The sequence below is a fragment of the Quercus suber genome, unplaced genomic scaffold (assembly GCF_002906115.3).
Source record: "Quercus suber isolate HL8 unplaced genomic scaffold, Cork oak 2.0 scaffold_209, whole genome shotgun sequence".
NCBI lineage: Eukaryota > Viridiplantae > Streptophyta > Magnoliopsida > Fagales > Fagaceae > Quercus > Quercus suber.
In genome coordinates, this window is record NW_027069667.1 from 997,800 (window position 1) to 1,013,997 (window position 16,198).

The 16,198-nt window shown below is 33.9% G+C and overlaps 1 protein-coding gene across 3 annotated transcripts; it reads right to left on the bottom strand.

The window, feature by feature from the left end:
• LOC111989982 (ABC transporter B family member 4) lies at positions 1-7,299 on the bottom strand. Of its 3 annotated transcripts, none has more exons than XM_024021768.2 (13): positions 7,111-7,299; positions 5,952-6,285; positions 5,667-5,721; positions 5,384-5,559; positions 5,066-5,287; positions 4,693-4,937; positions 3,946-4,471; positions 3,583-3,856; positions 2,156-3,054; positions 1,707-1,973; positions 1,312-1,575; positions 872-1,174; positions 1-780 (listed from the first exon to the last, which is right to left on the bottom strand). In XM_024021768.2, the coding sequence occupies exons 2-13, from the start codon at positions 6,210-6,212 to the stop codon at positions 424-426; spliced, it is 3,849 nt and encodes a 1,282-aa protein (XP_023877536.2). In that variant the 5' UTR covers positions 6,213-6,285; positions 7,111-7,299; the 3' UTR covers positions 1-423. The 3 variants fall into 3 exon arrangements, with proteins under 3 accessions (XP_023877536.2, XP_065635548.1, XP_065635547.1); XM_065779476.1 differs by lacking the exon at positions 7,111-7,299 and adding an exon at positions 6,496-6,626; XM_065779475.1 differs by lacking the exon at positions 7,111-7,299 and adding an exon at positions 6,496-6,615 and having other exon boundaries at positions 5,952-6,407.
• Positions 7,300-16,198: the final 8,899 nt, after the last annotated feature.

The following is a 16,198-nucleotide window of genomic DNA, read 5'->3' on the forward strand; positions in this document are numbered from 1 at the left end:
TTTGTCTTTCTATTTTGAATCTTTGATTATAAAATAGAATACTAGAGATTACAATTTTTTATAAGGAAAATTGTTGAAATATTTTGTTTGATACATCAATAGTTGGGGTGAGGTGATTTGAACCCTGCTTGATGATTTATGCAGATTGCTCACACGGTCACACTTAGTGTTGAATTCAACTTTCTTACTATAAGCAATAATTCTATAATGTAGCTTAAGGTAGGTGAGTCTGCGCAACTGCGCATATGGATGAGGGCTATACTTATGCTTGCAAGGATTGTGGGATATAATGAAAACTAGAGAGTCAACACGGTGGTTATGTTGTCTCTCACTAGGGAAATTTTTCTTCTTATGCATGCACAAGAAAATAGATTACAATAAACCCTTAACTAGATTTTTAACATGGAAAAGGGTTTAAGAAACTCAAACAGTTGATGCACTCGTGTGAAGCGCAACTAAGGAGGCATAAAATCCATCCTGTATATTAATCAAAGTCCCATGCCTTCCTTTCTCCACGATGACTCCATTCTTAACCACTGCAATCAGATCTGCATTTTTTATTGTGGACAATCTATGAGCCACCACAACTGTAGTCCTGCTTACTATGACTCGGTCTAATGCATCTTGCACTACTCTTTCAGACTCAGCATCGAGTGCACTGGTAGCCTCATCTAATAGCAATATTTTTGGATTTTTAATTATAGCACGTGCAATGGCTATGCGCTGCTTCTGTCCGCCAGATAATTGGATTCCTCGTTCCCCAACTACAGTATCATAACCCTGCATTTTGCATCAAAAAGAAAGAAAAAAAATTAACTAGTTGCTTAATTAAGCATTAGCTTATTATAATCGTTGTTCACATTGTTCTTACCTGGTTTAATCCACTAATGAACCTGTGGGCATTGGCCAATTCTGCTGCAGCTATAATCTCTGCCTCAGTTGCATCTCCTCCATCGCCTCCCTTTCCATATGCAATGTTAGCACGGATTGTGTCATTAAATAGAACTGGTTCTTGGCTCACAAGCCCCATTTGCTGCCTCAGCCACTTCAATTGGAGCTTATTAATTTCAGTTTTATCAAGTGTAATATGACCTGAATCAGGATCATAAAATCTTTCCAATAATGCTATCACTGTGGATTTACCACTCCCACTTTCTCCAACCAGGGCAACAGTCTGAAAGAATAGATTCAAACAAACACAATTTTGAGTTTTGGACTTGGATCTAAATAAAATGCAGACAATTTTTTGTCTTTTGCCGTTACAGCCAAAATGGAATTTAAAACATGATATATTAGAGAATATTACTTTACCTTGCCTGCAGGAATAACCAAGTTGAGGTCTCTTAAAATCTGAATATCTGGCCTAGATGGATATTTAAAGCTCACATGATGAAGCTCAATTTCTCCCTTGACATTATCTAATGTCGTCCCAGACTCATCACTTGGGTCTATCTTTGACTTACTGTCTAACATTGCAAATATGGAAGCAGAAGCAGTTTTGGCCTTTTGAGTATCGGTGGAAAAGGAGCTTGTTTGAGTAACCGCAGTAGCTGCCATGGTCAAAGCAAAGAAAACCTGCAAACCACGCATACATGTTAAATAAATTAGAAGATAATTTGGAGAAATGAATCTCATTTAGATTTTTTTCCCCTAAAAGTTCTGAAGTAGATTTGGAAAAAGAAAATGGTTATCGAAAGCATATATACTCGAAAAACAGCTGAGAATGATGTCTGGCCATGTTTAATGAGTTGAGCTCCTGCATAGAAACTGGTTGCATAGACGCTAAACAATAGGAAGGAAGATGTCCCAAATCCTATTCCACTGATCAAGCCCTCCTTTATGCCTGCCTTCCTAGGCCCTTCACATTTCTCTTCATATAGTTGCATTACCTTCTCTTCAGCACAGAAAGAAGCAACAGTTCTTATACTCCCAACTGCATCATTAGCTATTTGGCTTGCATCCTCATACATTGCCTGCAAGTAAATTTAGTCTTGATGAATAATTCATAAATTATAATTAACTTAGAAAGTTAATTTGAAATGTTCATTTGATTGAAACTTGAAGTGGATTTCTTTTCTTACTTTTTCTTCCTTGAAATTCATAATATTAGGCATACTGCAGCCATAAAAACTGTGTCATTAGTTATATAGCATACCTTTGCATCTGCACTGAATCCTCTCATAGACTGTCGTTGAACATATCCATTGACTCCAAGCAGAGGAACCAATGCAAGGACAATAAATGCAAGCTGCCAACTTGCATCAAAAGCAATGACTAAACCTGCAACTACTGATGCAATACTTTGGACAATTTGACCTAGTGCATCGCCAACTAGGGCGCGCACTGTTGCTGCATCTGCTGAGAGCCTTGCACCAATTGCACCACTTGAGTTCTCAGGCTCATCAAACCAACCAATCTCCTTATGAACCACCTTTTCAAAACACATTAATCTGATACGTTCTATTAACTTACATCCAGCCATAGAAAATAGGTATGATCGTGCTGGAGCTGACGAAAATGATACCGCACCAAGGACTAAAAACATTAGTGACCAAAAATTTGCATCCTTTTTTCGTTCATGAGGTGGTTCAAAGAACGTTTTGATTACACTGGAAACTAGCAAACCGAAAATTGGAAGTATTACTCCACTGATGATTGCAGCTATTGTTCCACCTAGAAGCACTGGAATCTCTGGCTTATTGAGATAGGCAAGGCGGCGAATTGAGACCTCTGGAGATTTTCTTTTGGCTTCTGGAGGGTTATCTAGATCTTCCAATGCAGTGTCAGTCACATCAAGTCCTGCGGGAATACCAAAAGCAACTGAGAATGAGTGGCGGCCACTGTTTCCCCTTCCAGATGATCCCCGGCTTATGGATCGAAGGATTGATGATTTTCGACTTGACTGCCTAAGACTTGACTGTCTAAAAGATTCCATAGTTATTTCAGACTTGTTTTGATCATCTGTAGCTTGCTTCGACTCCTTTTTTACATCTTGCAAGCGTATAAGCTGAGAGTATGCTCCATCAGGATCCTTGAGTAATTCTGAGTGCGAGCCTGATCAATAACCAAATTCACTATGAAATGAATATCTCACTGCCTCTCTCACACCACACGAGAGAATTGAATTCTATGATATATTTACAGCCAACCAATGGTCTTATGCTTTAGTTTCGCTTGTTTTTTTTGGGGGGGGGGGGTGTGGGAAATTCAAAAAACACGTTTGTGTGATGAAATGAAACACAAATAATACCACAGGGAAATTTTTCTTCTTTCTTTTCATAACTGTCAAACTACATGGAACAAGTGAACAACTGAGCAATTTTTTAAAAATTGGAATTTGACCGCAATATAAACAGATAAGCATGAACGTTCAGAAAATTACTTAACATTTACAAAATAACTTGGGGTTTCTGTACATGAAAAATTTTAGAATTCAGTAATCTGATGAGTATAACACAGTCTGTTCAACAAGACAATAAACCTAGGCTGCAAGAAATCTAACTACCATGTTCTATGTATACATGATATTGGCTCTACATGTGAATGAATAATATGGTAAGACTATACTAATAAGATGAGTACCTTTTTCAACCATCTTTCCTCTGTGAATAACTGCAATCATATCAGCATTCCTCACTGTGCTCAAACGATGGGCAACAATGACAGTTGTTCTGTTAACCATAATCCTGTCCAATGCTTCTTGCACTATTTTCTCTGATTCTGCATCAAGTGCACTTGTAGCTTCGTCCAGAAGTAAAATTCGTGGGTCTTTCAGAATTGCTCTTGCAATTGCAATCCTCTGCTTTTGTCCACCAGACATCTGCGTTCCATGCTCACCAACCATGGTATCTAGTCCCTGGAAGTAAAATTCAAAATCTCAAAGTAAAAAAACAATTTTCTAATCTTGAAGGTGAACGAAGGGTCTTAGAGAGTGAAAATTGTAACCTGTGGCAATTTATCTATGAATTTGGCAGCATTTGCAAGCTCGGTTGCTGCTCTTATCTCTTCAATAGTTGCACCATCCTTTCCATATGCAATGTTAGCCTTAATGCTAGAGGCAAACAACACAGGTTCCTGACTGACAAGACCAATCTTTCCTCTTATCCACTTAAGCTGAAACTCTTTAATGTTAATGTTATCTATAAGAACTTCCCCAACTTGTGGATCATAGAATCTCTCTATAAGACTGATTACTGTTGATTTCCCACTCCCACTTTCTCCCACTAATGCTGCAGTTGTGCCACTAGTGATATTAAGTGAAAAACCATTAAATATTTGCTCATCCGGTCTGGTTGGATAGCTGAAATAAACATCCCTCAATTCTATATCTCCATGAATGTCATCCAATACTTTTCCACTTTTGTCAAAAGCATCTATCTTTGGCTTCCTCTCAATAGTCTCAAACATCTTAAAGGCTGCAGCTCGTCCAGCAGCAAATGCACTGAGGCAGGGAGATGCCTGCCCTAGGGACCTGAAGCATCCATATTATTGTAGAAGGCAAGAAGTAAATAAACATGTAAGGCAAAAAAGATATACATACATCCATACACAGATTCATATATTTTTGTGCATGTGCGCTCGTGTAATTTCAGCAAAAAAATTAGAATAAATTTTTTATTTATTGGGGAAATAGGAATTATAATTACTAGTAATAATTTCAGCAACATAATTAAAAAACAAAATGTAGCTCACATGGAAGCAGTTAAGACAGCAATAATCACGTTCATCACTTGACCTCCAGAGTATGTGTGTTTTTCCTCTAGTGTCAACTTTGTACCGAAATACACAGCCAAAGAATAGGTGCAAAACACGACTAACATAACCGTGCCAAAACCTATTCCAGCAGCTAAGCCTTCATGAACACCTGATTTATAAGCATCTACAAGAAACTTTTTGTAATTTGTTATAGCTTGCTTCTCTCCTGTAAAGGATGCAACCTAAATTGGAAGCAATGATAGATGTCATAATTTTGCTATAGAAAGAGGAGCAAAATTGGATTAACTGTATCAATAAATTTATCCAAATTTTTTTGTCAAATGTATTTGGTTTTGAAAAAGTGACTTACTGTTTTGATTGAACCAATTGTTTGTTCAACTACGTTTGCTGCTTTTCCATAAGCACTTTGTCCACGGGATGCCATTTTGGATATTATCATGGCCACAAAAGCACCAGCCATAACAAGAAGAGGAATAGCAGAACACAAGACAATGGTAAGAAGCCAGCCTCTGACAAATGCTATTATAAAGCCCCCGAAGAAGGTTGATATCAGCTGTATAAATTTCCCAACCTGCACAAGCAGACTTTAGTTGACTCTAGGATTATATTTAGGTGCACAAGGTGAACAAGACTTCGTTCTGATGTAATTCTTGCAGATATACTATACCTTCTCACCCATGGCATCTTGTATGAGAACAGTGTCACCAGACATTCTCCCAATAACCTCACCAGTGTTAGTTTCCTTATCAAAGAAAGAAACATCTTGTCTCAATATAGTCTTCAAATACAAACCCCTTATTCGTGCAGCCTGTCTTGCTCCCGTGACCATCCAGCATGTCACCTCTGTCAAACAACATACGTGATTTTCTTAATCTTCAATGGGTTGTATATAAAAGATTTTCTCTATGCATAAAAAATCTGCAATGATTTTGAGCATAGAATACACTTACGGAGTAATGCTGCACAGCCAATCCCCACTGCCAAGTAGACAAATTTTAGAGAGACCTAAAATTTCACAGGTGGTTAATTACTAGCATCACCATTTCAACAAATAAAAATATAAAAGAAGGATCAAGGATTCAAATGCATTCCTACACATGCGATAAAATGGGAAAATCGAAGTTTAAACTCTCAGGAAAGTAATGAAAAATAAAATCAGAAATTTAAGTCACATCTTTCCATTCATAAAGATTGGAGTAAACCTTATTTTCTTAGCCCGTGCATTATCTATTTACCTTAGAAATTATACTAACAATGTCTGTGTTGTTGCTCTGGTTGTTGCCAAAGCTATTGATCATTTGGCCAAACAATATTGTCATAAGAGGCATGCCTAACCCATTTGCAATAGCTCCAACGGTGCCAACAATCATCAATGCAAAATCAGTGGAATCTGCAAATGAGAAAAGCTTGAGAAGTGGAACTGTCTGGGTTTTCTCCTCCCCATCAATTTTGGAGCTTTTCTCTGCTTCTGCGTCTCCATTTGATGTGGTGGCCATTTTACCAAGTTCAAGATCTCAATCCAATTTACAGCTACTTCAAACCGAACACATGGAACTTAAATTGCACCAGCTGAACACAATCAATTGCTGAAATTAGCAACTTACAAGTCAAAGCCAGATAAGTTGGACCAGTGGCCAATTGTTAAAATGGTGATTCATGAAGAAGTGTAGCAGGAATGAGGAATTCTAAAGCTACAAGAAAGAAATTGTATTGATCAGTTAGCTTAGCAATAAGAAAGAAACAGTAAAACTCATTTAAATCAATTCGGAAAGTTAAGACCTTGTTGGAATTATACAGATCAACTTTCATCATATCTTAATTTAAAACCTTCAAGCAGATGGCAATCGCAACTACTAGGATGTTTGTTATATAAGATAATTTTCCGAGGAAGGCCTTTATAAGCAGACTTAGATGACCATTTAAAAAAAAAGAGAAGGTCAAACACGTCATCTAATTAGGGAACTTTACAATTAAAGAATTCAACCAAGAAATTTCTAAGGTATACATCTAAAGGTTCATGTAGTCAGGGATGTTTTTGTGGAATTTTTTTTGTGTTTCTGCCACTGAATGTGAACAGAAATCTGTGTGGCACCATGAGCCCTGTGCCGTGTATTTGGATTGAGAGATTTGTAAGAAAGAAGTTGATACAATATATGTTACTGTTTCTATTTACTCAAAACATTATAAATCAGTACTAAACTATCTTGAGCAATCTCCGTGGAGGAAGACAAGCCTTGTCAATGAGACTCTAAAGATTAGACAGCAGTAGAATATGTTTCTTGCTGCATGCTTGTTGTAACCAAGTACAGCAGGTTGTTCATTCCTCATGAAAAAAAATTCTGGTGAGGCATGAGGTTAACAGTGAAAGATGTACTTTTTCTACATTAGTTTTACCTGTCTACAGAGGAAACTGAATATTTTCCAACTTCTGTTCTGTTCTTTGTCAGAAACAAAATCTCTGAAGCCCTGTGGCTTCCATCACAATCAGGAAACCTGGGATATACCCATTGCCAACTGAAGTCACAATAACCAATGAAAACAGAACCCTTTACCAAATGATCACAGAGAAAAAGAGAGAGCAACGAAAATTTGGTAAGTATACCAAAAGTCAAAAGGCTTTTTGTAACTAAAAATTGAGTGTTATCCTACCGCCAGATTAGAGAAGAAAAAAAGTTTAAGCTACGAAGCCTAGGATGACTTAATTAATGGTCTCAACCGTTAAAAAAAATAATATGAAACTAATTAAACTTGTACAAAAAGTATTGGTTTTTTGATAACCATAGTATTGGTTTAAAACAGTCTGAATGGTGATCACATATAAGATAACAGCATACTTATTGTTGAAGAAAGGGAAAGATAAACACTGATTAAACAAAATATTAAATGTCCCACAAAACTCGGCATCTAGAATACGTTGACATTCCATATAATAATGATTTTTTTTTTTAGCCTCTTTTATAATCATTAACAACGTGCAATACAAATATACAATTGACACATGTATGGCGCTGTATATGCTGTGTATATTGTATCACTATATGGCTTATTGTGCGTTTAAGGCATTTGTTTATGAGTTATTTTAGGAAAATTTTAAATGAGAAATATAAACAGTTGTAAAAAAAGGTTAATTACTTTTCTCTTCTCCCATAAAATATTTTTAAAAATAGTTCCTAACTTAATACCCTATAAGGTGTTCGTTATATTTTAAGAAGGATATGTTATATTTTTATGTGGAGGACTGTATTTTTGTTGGACTCAAGAATAACCTAGCTAGTTCAATACATAATTAGTCACATAATAAAAAAACACATTTGTATAAAAACTTTGAATCGCTATTACTTATGCTCTACTCTAGAGTAGAGCATAATTGTTGCTCAAGAAATAAAAAACATAAAATATCCCACAAAGCTGGGCTTCTAGAACATGCTGACATTCTACATAATGATTTTTTTTAAGACTCTTGTAATGGAATGCAATCGCATTAAGATTCTAAGGACTTGCAAGTTGCAAATACAATTGATTCTCAACAAAAAAAAAAAAAAAAAAAGAAGTTGCAAAGTTGACAACACTCAGTATGCACTGAACGTTGATATAATTATATACTAGTATTATGCCCTTACAACGTACGGCTTAATAAAAAATCATGTATAAACTAAATAAAATAAGAAAATATTTTTGAATTTAAGTAAAATTAAGTAATAAAATTAGGTTAAACAAAAGAGAAAAAATACACAACCTATTCAATTTGATGAAAAAAAATTAGAGTAAATAGATACATACCTGTAAGGTTGTAGGTAGAAGAGGTGAAGAAGAAAAAAAAAAAATCATATAATAGGTATTTATTATGAATTATTTGATATATATACACTCCACATTTAAGAAGTTGATTTGAACAAAAAGTCTTATGTCAGTCTAATTATGAATTATAGGAAAAGAAGATAAGAACAAAATATTATATCTATTTTTTTTGAATATCTAAAAAATATGAACTAATAATGCTAAAATCTTAAGTTGATTTAAACGTATATATAATGTTAAGTTGATTTTAACGTATATGTACAATATAATTTATGTTTTTTTTTTTTTTTGAAAATCTAAAAAACACTAATAACGTTGCTGTGTTTTGGACGTGTAGTAATATAATTTATGGGAAAAAAAAAAGATTAGATGAAGAAGTTAGATTGTAATCAATTAAGTTTTTTCTTTTTATCAACTTGGAAATTATAGGAGAAGAAGATAAGACCAAAAAAATTATATCTATTTTTTTTTTAAATCTAAAAAAATTTATGCAATTTGGTAAAGTCACTTGGTGTAACTATGGTTTCTAAACCCAACTTTTATTATATAGTATATAATATGATATAATGTAGTTTTTGATTAGGAAGAATTAATATGTTTATATTTTTATTTATGGAAGTGGAGGGGGATATTTGGTTGGGCTCAAGATCAAGAATAAGTGAAATTAAACATGATTTATTTTGGTCTGATGATATAAAACTATTATCGTGGGTTTCAGCTAGCTCAACTGGTAAAGTCTCTAATAGTTGAATAAGAGATCTAGGGTTCAATCACCGCCTACACCAAAAACTGATTGGTGTCTTGGTCTGATGATAAAGAGCTATCATCAGGAGCGGATACCATAGGTTGAAACTCTCTCTCTCAAAAAAAATAAAATAAAAATAAAGGAACTATCATCAAATGCTGGCATCATAAATTAAAACTCTAAAAAAAAAAAAAGGACTATAAAGCATCCTAGTTGACTAGTTCAATACATAATTAGTTGAAACAATGTGATAGAGTTGTTCAAAGCATCAAATCGTTTTGGATTTATTTTCCTTTTCCGTCGTTTGTCATGGATTTTGTGCTTCTTTGGAGCCTACGTACCATGTAGGCAACACTATAAGTTGAAACTCTCTCTCTCAAAAAAAAAAAGAAACTATCATCAAATGCTGACACTATAAATTAAAACTCTAAAAAAAAAATATGGACTATAAAGCAACCTAGTTGACTAGTTCAATACATAATTAGTTGAAACAACGTGATAGAGTTGTTCAAAGCATCAAATCGTTTTGGATTTATTTTTTTTTTCCGTCGTTTGTCATGGATTTCGTGCTTGTTTGGAGCATACGTACCATGCAGGCAACACATCACGCAAAGGCTTAAAATATTTATTAAAGACTTTTAAGTTAGATTGAATCTTTGATCCCATCAAAAAGAAAAAAGAAAAAAAAAAGAATCTTTGATTTTTAATAAAACAAAAAAAATACATATGCGAATAACCCAGAAAAAGAGAGAGAAAAGAATATGGGTCCCCCATGTTTGAGCTGTCGTCTCGTCTCCTACTAGATGTCCTGTGCATCACGTGAAAACAATGAAAAAGACCCCCCAAAAAAAAAAAGGCTAAAAGAAAATTTAGTTATTGTTTTCTGGTGGTGCAAAAATGTATAAAATTGCCGGCTACCTACTTCAATAGCAATTTCCCGAGCCTATTGTTTGTCACTGTCGCGTGCTTCTAAAATATTTGTTAATTTAACATTTTTTTATCATGCAAAATTGATTATGTAGTAGTCAAGTCTTTATATGTATGCCTATTGACTGGTCAAAACTGAAAAGTCAGTCATATTTTATGTTGCGCTTTCATCTAAAGAGGGATATCATGCATGTTACAGCCGCAGACTTCGAGTCTATTTGCATACGGTTTATTAATAAAAATAGAAAATTTATTCTTAAAAACACGATAATAAAATTGTTAGAAATACTGAATATAATTGTGTTGTATTTTTTGATAAAAGAATGTACATAAATGCCTTTATATAGGAGGCATATGTGTGCAGTACAAGTAAATATGTGTGTTATACAAGTAACCTAATTGGGCCTAAAGCCCACAACACTATATACGTTAACAATCCCCCTCAAACTCAAGGTGGATGTGAGACCAACTTGAAGTTGTCAACCAAAATACGAAGACGTCCTTTAGGATGTGACTTGGTGAAAATATCTGCAAGTTGATCTTTAGAGGAGACTAAGATCAGCTTGAGAGCACCATGAACAAGATGAAAACGGATAAAATGACAATCGATCTCGATGTGTTTAGTTCGCTCATGGAAGACATCATTGTGAGTAATATGAATAGCACTCTGGTTGTCACAATAAAGAGGAGTGTTCTGCTTCAGTACTGGAGCGAGCCACATGAGTTTGTTTCTTACTTCGTCAAGAAATACTGAATATAATTGTGTTGTATTTCTTGATAAAAGAATGTATATATGTGCCTTTATAAAGGAGGCATATATGTGCAGCACAAGTAAATATGTGTGCTATACAAATAACCTAATTGGGCCTAAAGCTCATAACACTATATACGTTAACAAAAATAATTTTTAAATGCGTGAATAGTATCGTGAGATTCAATTTTAAAATAAAATTTGTATATTTTTGTATTTGTAGATTCTATAAACAATACGTGAGATTCAAGAAAAAAACACCAAACACAGATGTGAGTTGTTTGCCGTGCAATCCAAGCTCAGCTTACTGGTTCTAAAATGAATTCTAATAAAAAAAAAAAAATTAGTCAAACAAATTGTAATATTCTAATTTATTACTAGTAGTAGGTTCGGGGGGACCAACTACTCGTTGTCTCTTTATTTATTATTATTATTGCAGAATCGACAACAGGCAACGGCAGGAATTGCTTGCCAAAGTAACAGCTGGTAAATGGTTAATGTTTGGATAATTTATAGTGGGGGTAAAAACAAATAATTTTACTTTTTGGAGAATTCAAAAAGTAAAAAAAAAATTGATATAAAACAAAATAACTTGACATAAAATTATTTCTTAATTGACAACTTATCGTTTATACTGTTATATTATTCTCACCAATTACTACTATTTTATATATATATATATATATATTATAGTAGTAATTGATGAGAATATAATGTAAACCCTTCTGCTTACGCCTTCCAAAAACTAACACGCGACGTCAAAGAAACACGTGTTAATAGATTGTGCCTGCCACACACAATTCTTCTTCAACAAAACTCTGTTTCAGAAAAATCAAATCCCATAAGGGCATAAACGTGTTTAGAAATCGTAATCAATGACGTCAGTGGCGAAATTAATATATGTATTATTATTTGCTCCAGATTCCAGAGAGTAGGGAATCTAGGGATCACGCAATTCATCTCTATCTCTCTCTCCCCTTTTTTTAGTAACTTAATTGATTTTAAGCCTGTGTTTGGTTTCTGTAAAATATTTTTTTTTAAAAATATTTATTTTCTGCAAATACTATATTTGGAAAAGAAAAATATTTTTAAGTGTTTAGTTATATTATGAAAATTGTTCTAGAAAATATTTTCATGTGTTTGGTAACATTCTAAAAATGCTATTTTCTTCCACCACCACTCACACAAAACCCATCACCACACAATAGTAAAACCACCAAAACACCACCACCCACACCACCACAACAACAACAAAAATCAAAATCACACAGAAATCAAAATCACAAAGAGAGAGAGAGAGAGATCGGTTCGTGGGTTTCCGGCAAAGTTGAAGGCTCTGGGTCGAAGGCTTTGGGTTCGTGGCGTGATTTGGGCTTTGGGTTCGTCGACGAAGTCGAAAATTGGTTCGTGGGTTCGTGGCGCGAAGGCTTTGGGTCGCTGGCGAAGTCGAAGGCTCGTGGGTTGTCAGTGATGGGCTCTCTCTCTCTCTCTCTCTCTCTCTCTCTTTGCGCGTGAGTCCGGAAATGGTTTTGAAAATTTTGACTAAAACTTATTTCCGGGTCAAAGCCATTAAACACACGGTCAACTGAAAATATTTTTCGGAAAATTTATTTTCCATGTGTAACTAAACACCCGCATTTATGGAAAAGCATTTTCAGAAGTGATTTGAAGCCAAAACAAACACAGCCTAAGACTCAAATAGTTTTATTTTTATTTTTATTTTTATTGGGAGAAAATATGACAAAGGTTAGAGCATTGTTTTTGGAATTTTTTGAAAAGCAGAATCAATGAGTTATCATAAGTAAAGAGATGTGTAATACAACATTTTGAGTTTGGCTTACTTCTAGTATATATATATATATATATTTTAAAAAAACTAGAATCTCATTTTATTTTAATGAGAAATTGCTACATCACTTACTAATTAAATAAAAGGTGAAGATTAAAACTCAATACTACTCGCCATTATATATTTAAAATAACAAGAAATGTCCAGTTAAAAAAGTATTGAAAGTAATCCAAAGCTTATAATTTTAGTAGATAATTATTTTCAAACCTAAATTTAGAAATTTTTGTCCTTCACTCATTTTATTTCATTACTTTAGTCTTTTACTAGTGTTATGCCTGTACGATACATGATTTAATCAAGAATCATATATAACTTAATTAAGTATTGAATATATATTGTAAATTAATAAAAAAAAATTTAAATATAGAATAAAATGTAAAGCTACAAACAACACATTTAGGCATCCATGACCACAATATCAATAAACAGTGACCATGGTTAACATACACTAAATTTGCAAAAAAATTAACTACAAATTTAAATCCATGTAAGTTTGAAGCAAAGCTTACAAAATTTGTTTCATGATATTGGCAAGATATAATTGAAAACTCACTTAGTGTGTAAAACACTTGTGAATATTTAGACCCCCAAATACAAATTTTCCAACACAAGCTTATATTCAAACAATATATGTGTGGAATATGAAATATAAGCAATACCCAAATTAGTGAACTACTCTAAGCCATTAATTAATCACAACCAGCAAAAATTAAAAGCTAAGAGTAAGGGAAAGAGAGATGCAAACACAAGATAACACCGGCACGTGTTATCGAAGAGGAAATCGAAGAACTCGGTGAAAAAACTCTCTGCCGCCCTTTAAGCGGTAAATGATCTACTAGAAAATCAGTTGGGATACATGACTAGCAATAGACTCTCTAATCCTAATCTACCCAATGCACATAAGCCTTTCAAGCTTCTTGCTCCAACAAGGTTATGCTGAACCGTGTTTTCTCTAGCTTTTTGGATTCTGCAATTAGCCCATTGCATTAACCAATATGAATTGGTTCTCTCTTGAACTGCTTCCCAAACACCAAGAACCTTCTCACTACTTTGAATTTGGTGGGGTAAGGATTTGGTTTATAATCCTCTCATGGGTATGACAATGGAGATGGTGAGAGTAAAAGAATTTGGAGAATCAAGTGTATAAGACTGTGGATGAATCAATTTTGTTTTTCTCTAGGATTTCTCTCTCAAAATTCTCTCTAGAAGATTTCTCTCTCTTGCATACATTTCGTGTGTATAAGGGTATTTATAGTAGGGTATAAGATGGAATGTGAAAAGTCATTTTTTAGTAAAATAGGGTGCATTGGTGAGTCACTTTACGATTGGGATAAGTCGCGAGTTATTAGATCAGGCCATATTGTACTTTTTTTCCTGTAGAGATCCAACTGTCCTGACTCTTCAATTTCCTGCATGTTTCACACGTGTGCTTCATTTTAGCAAGTTACCACTTGCGAGTCAGTCGTGAGTTCCAGTCGTGAGTCACCTTCTTGTTATACATTCTTGAACAAATTTTCACACTTTCTTACACACAACCCTTACATTATTCCTACTTAAATACAGGGTTTCTAAATACTGAATTATAAGCAAATTTGGTACGGAATAAAGCCAACACATAGTTGAATAAATTCAACTTTACAACAATATATAGAAAAAAGACAAATCATCTTATACATCTAAAAACAAACATAATTAAGGCACTCTTTTAATAAATTATTACTTATTTTTATGCATACCCCCCCTCCCCCCCCCCCCCCCACACACACACACACACATGTAAAATCATGTCTAGCCATTTTTAATGATTGATTCTCAAACCATAACCATATAAATTGGATAAAATTTAAGGAAGTTAAATTAAATAAATAACAAAAAATACACAAAACCTATTCAATTTGACGGAAAAAAAATTTAGAGTAAATAAATATGTATCTGTAAGGTTGTAGGTAGAGGAAGAGAAGATTGAATTATTTGATGCACACACACACACACACACCTCTCTCTCTCTCTCTCTCTCTCTCTCTCTATATATATATATATATATAAAGAAGTTGATATGAACAAAAAGTCTAACGTCAGTCTAATTTGTGGAGATGAATTAAAATTTAGATCTACAAAATAAGTGGCATGTGAAGAGGAAATCTAAAGAAAAAAAATTGACGGTTTGTGAGAGGAAATCCAAGGGAAAAAAAGAAGAAGTGAATGTAATGCATGTTTTATTAAAATACTAATGTGTAACACCCCATAATTTTGATACCAATTAAATTATTATATGTAAATTATAAAGGAGGCCTACAATTAAATGGATTAAATTGATTTGGGCTTAAGATATTAAAAATAAGATAAATACTATGAAATATGAAGCCCAAGTGAGATGACATAAGTAAATATATAGGCCTTGAAAACCCTAGGCTTTTTCCTCTTAAAGGTCTGTTTGGATAAGCTGTTTTAAAAAGTGCATTTTTAAAAATAAGCGTTTTTAAAACACAATTTTTAAAACCATTTATAAGCGTTTGGCAAAACTTATGAGAATATTGAGAAAGAAGTTTTTTATTGTCAACTAAGCATTTAATCTATATTTGTCTAAAATTATTGTTTGAGCGTAAATTACCAAAATAGAACTCAACTCTAACACCAAACCAAAGTACACTCATAAAATAATTTTAGTCAGATTATGGTCACCCCACCACTTAGCTATTCACCAATACAGCCACCTCACCACTATAGCTGTTCACCACTCAATAATAATATAACTTTCCCAAATCAAGCCTACCATCTATTCTAAACCACAAAAACAAAATAGAGTTGAAAAGTTGAACCCAAATCACAAATAATGTAGTGAAAAACTAACGGGAGAGGAAGAAAGAAAGAGCTCGCAGCAATGGCGTTCTCTATTTGTGGTGATTGAGCTTGCAGAAGGTGCAATTAAGGCTTTGCCAGTGCGTCTTCTTTCTACTTCCAATATATACTACTACATGCGATTTGGGTACACCGGGTCTAGAAGCCTCTACCCATTGTGTCTTAGCTACCATTGAAGCTTTGTTGTGATGTTGTTCTGCAACTTGCATAGAGAACAACAAGAAGTAGCAGGTACAAGTTGTCATTAAACAATAATTTTGTCATTAAGCAAAATTATGAGGATATTTTAGGTATTGACACCCTTCAAATTTGGATTATGTTGAGTTTTTAAAATTGCGGTTTCGAAAAAGTTCAATTGTATTTCATTTCCAAAACGCCAAATTTGACAATTTTGAAAACGCAATCACTAAAAAATCGCAATGCCAAACGATGGAAATTTTGCATTTTGATTCAAAAACATGCATTTGCGTGGTGCAAACGCTTATCCAAACAGGCTCTAAGTTACACGTGTATTTACTGATGGTGCCTCCTTTCACTTCAGTCGCTTCACACT

What these genes read in the sequence shown, in the direction of transcription:
- LOC111989982 (XM_024021768.2), bottom strand. Translation starts at nt 6,212, where the DNA reads ATGGCCACCACATCAAATGGAGACGCAGAAGCAGAGAAAAGCTCCAAA. An exon ending in AAGATGCCATGGGTGAGAAG is followed by an intron (nt 5,288 to 5,383) that starts GTATAGTATATC and finishes CTGCTTGTGCAG; the next exon opens with GTTGGGAAATTTATACAGCT. An exon ending in GATTCAGTGCAGATGCAAAG is followed by an intron (nt 1,974 to 2,155) that starts GTATGCTATATA and finishes ATTTACTTGCAG; the next exon opens with GCAATGTATGAGGATGCAAG.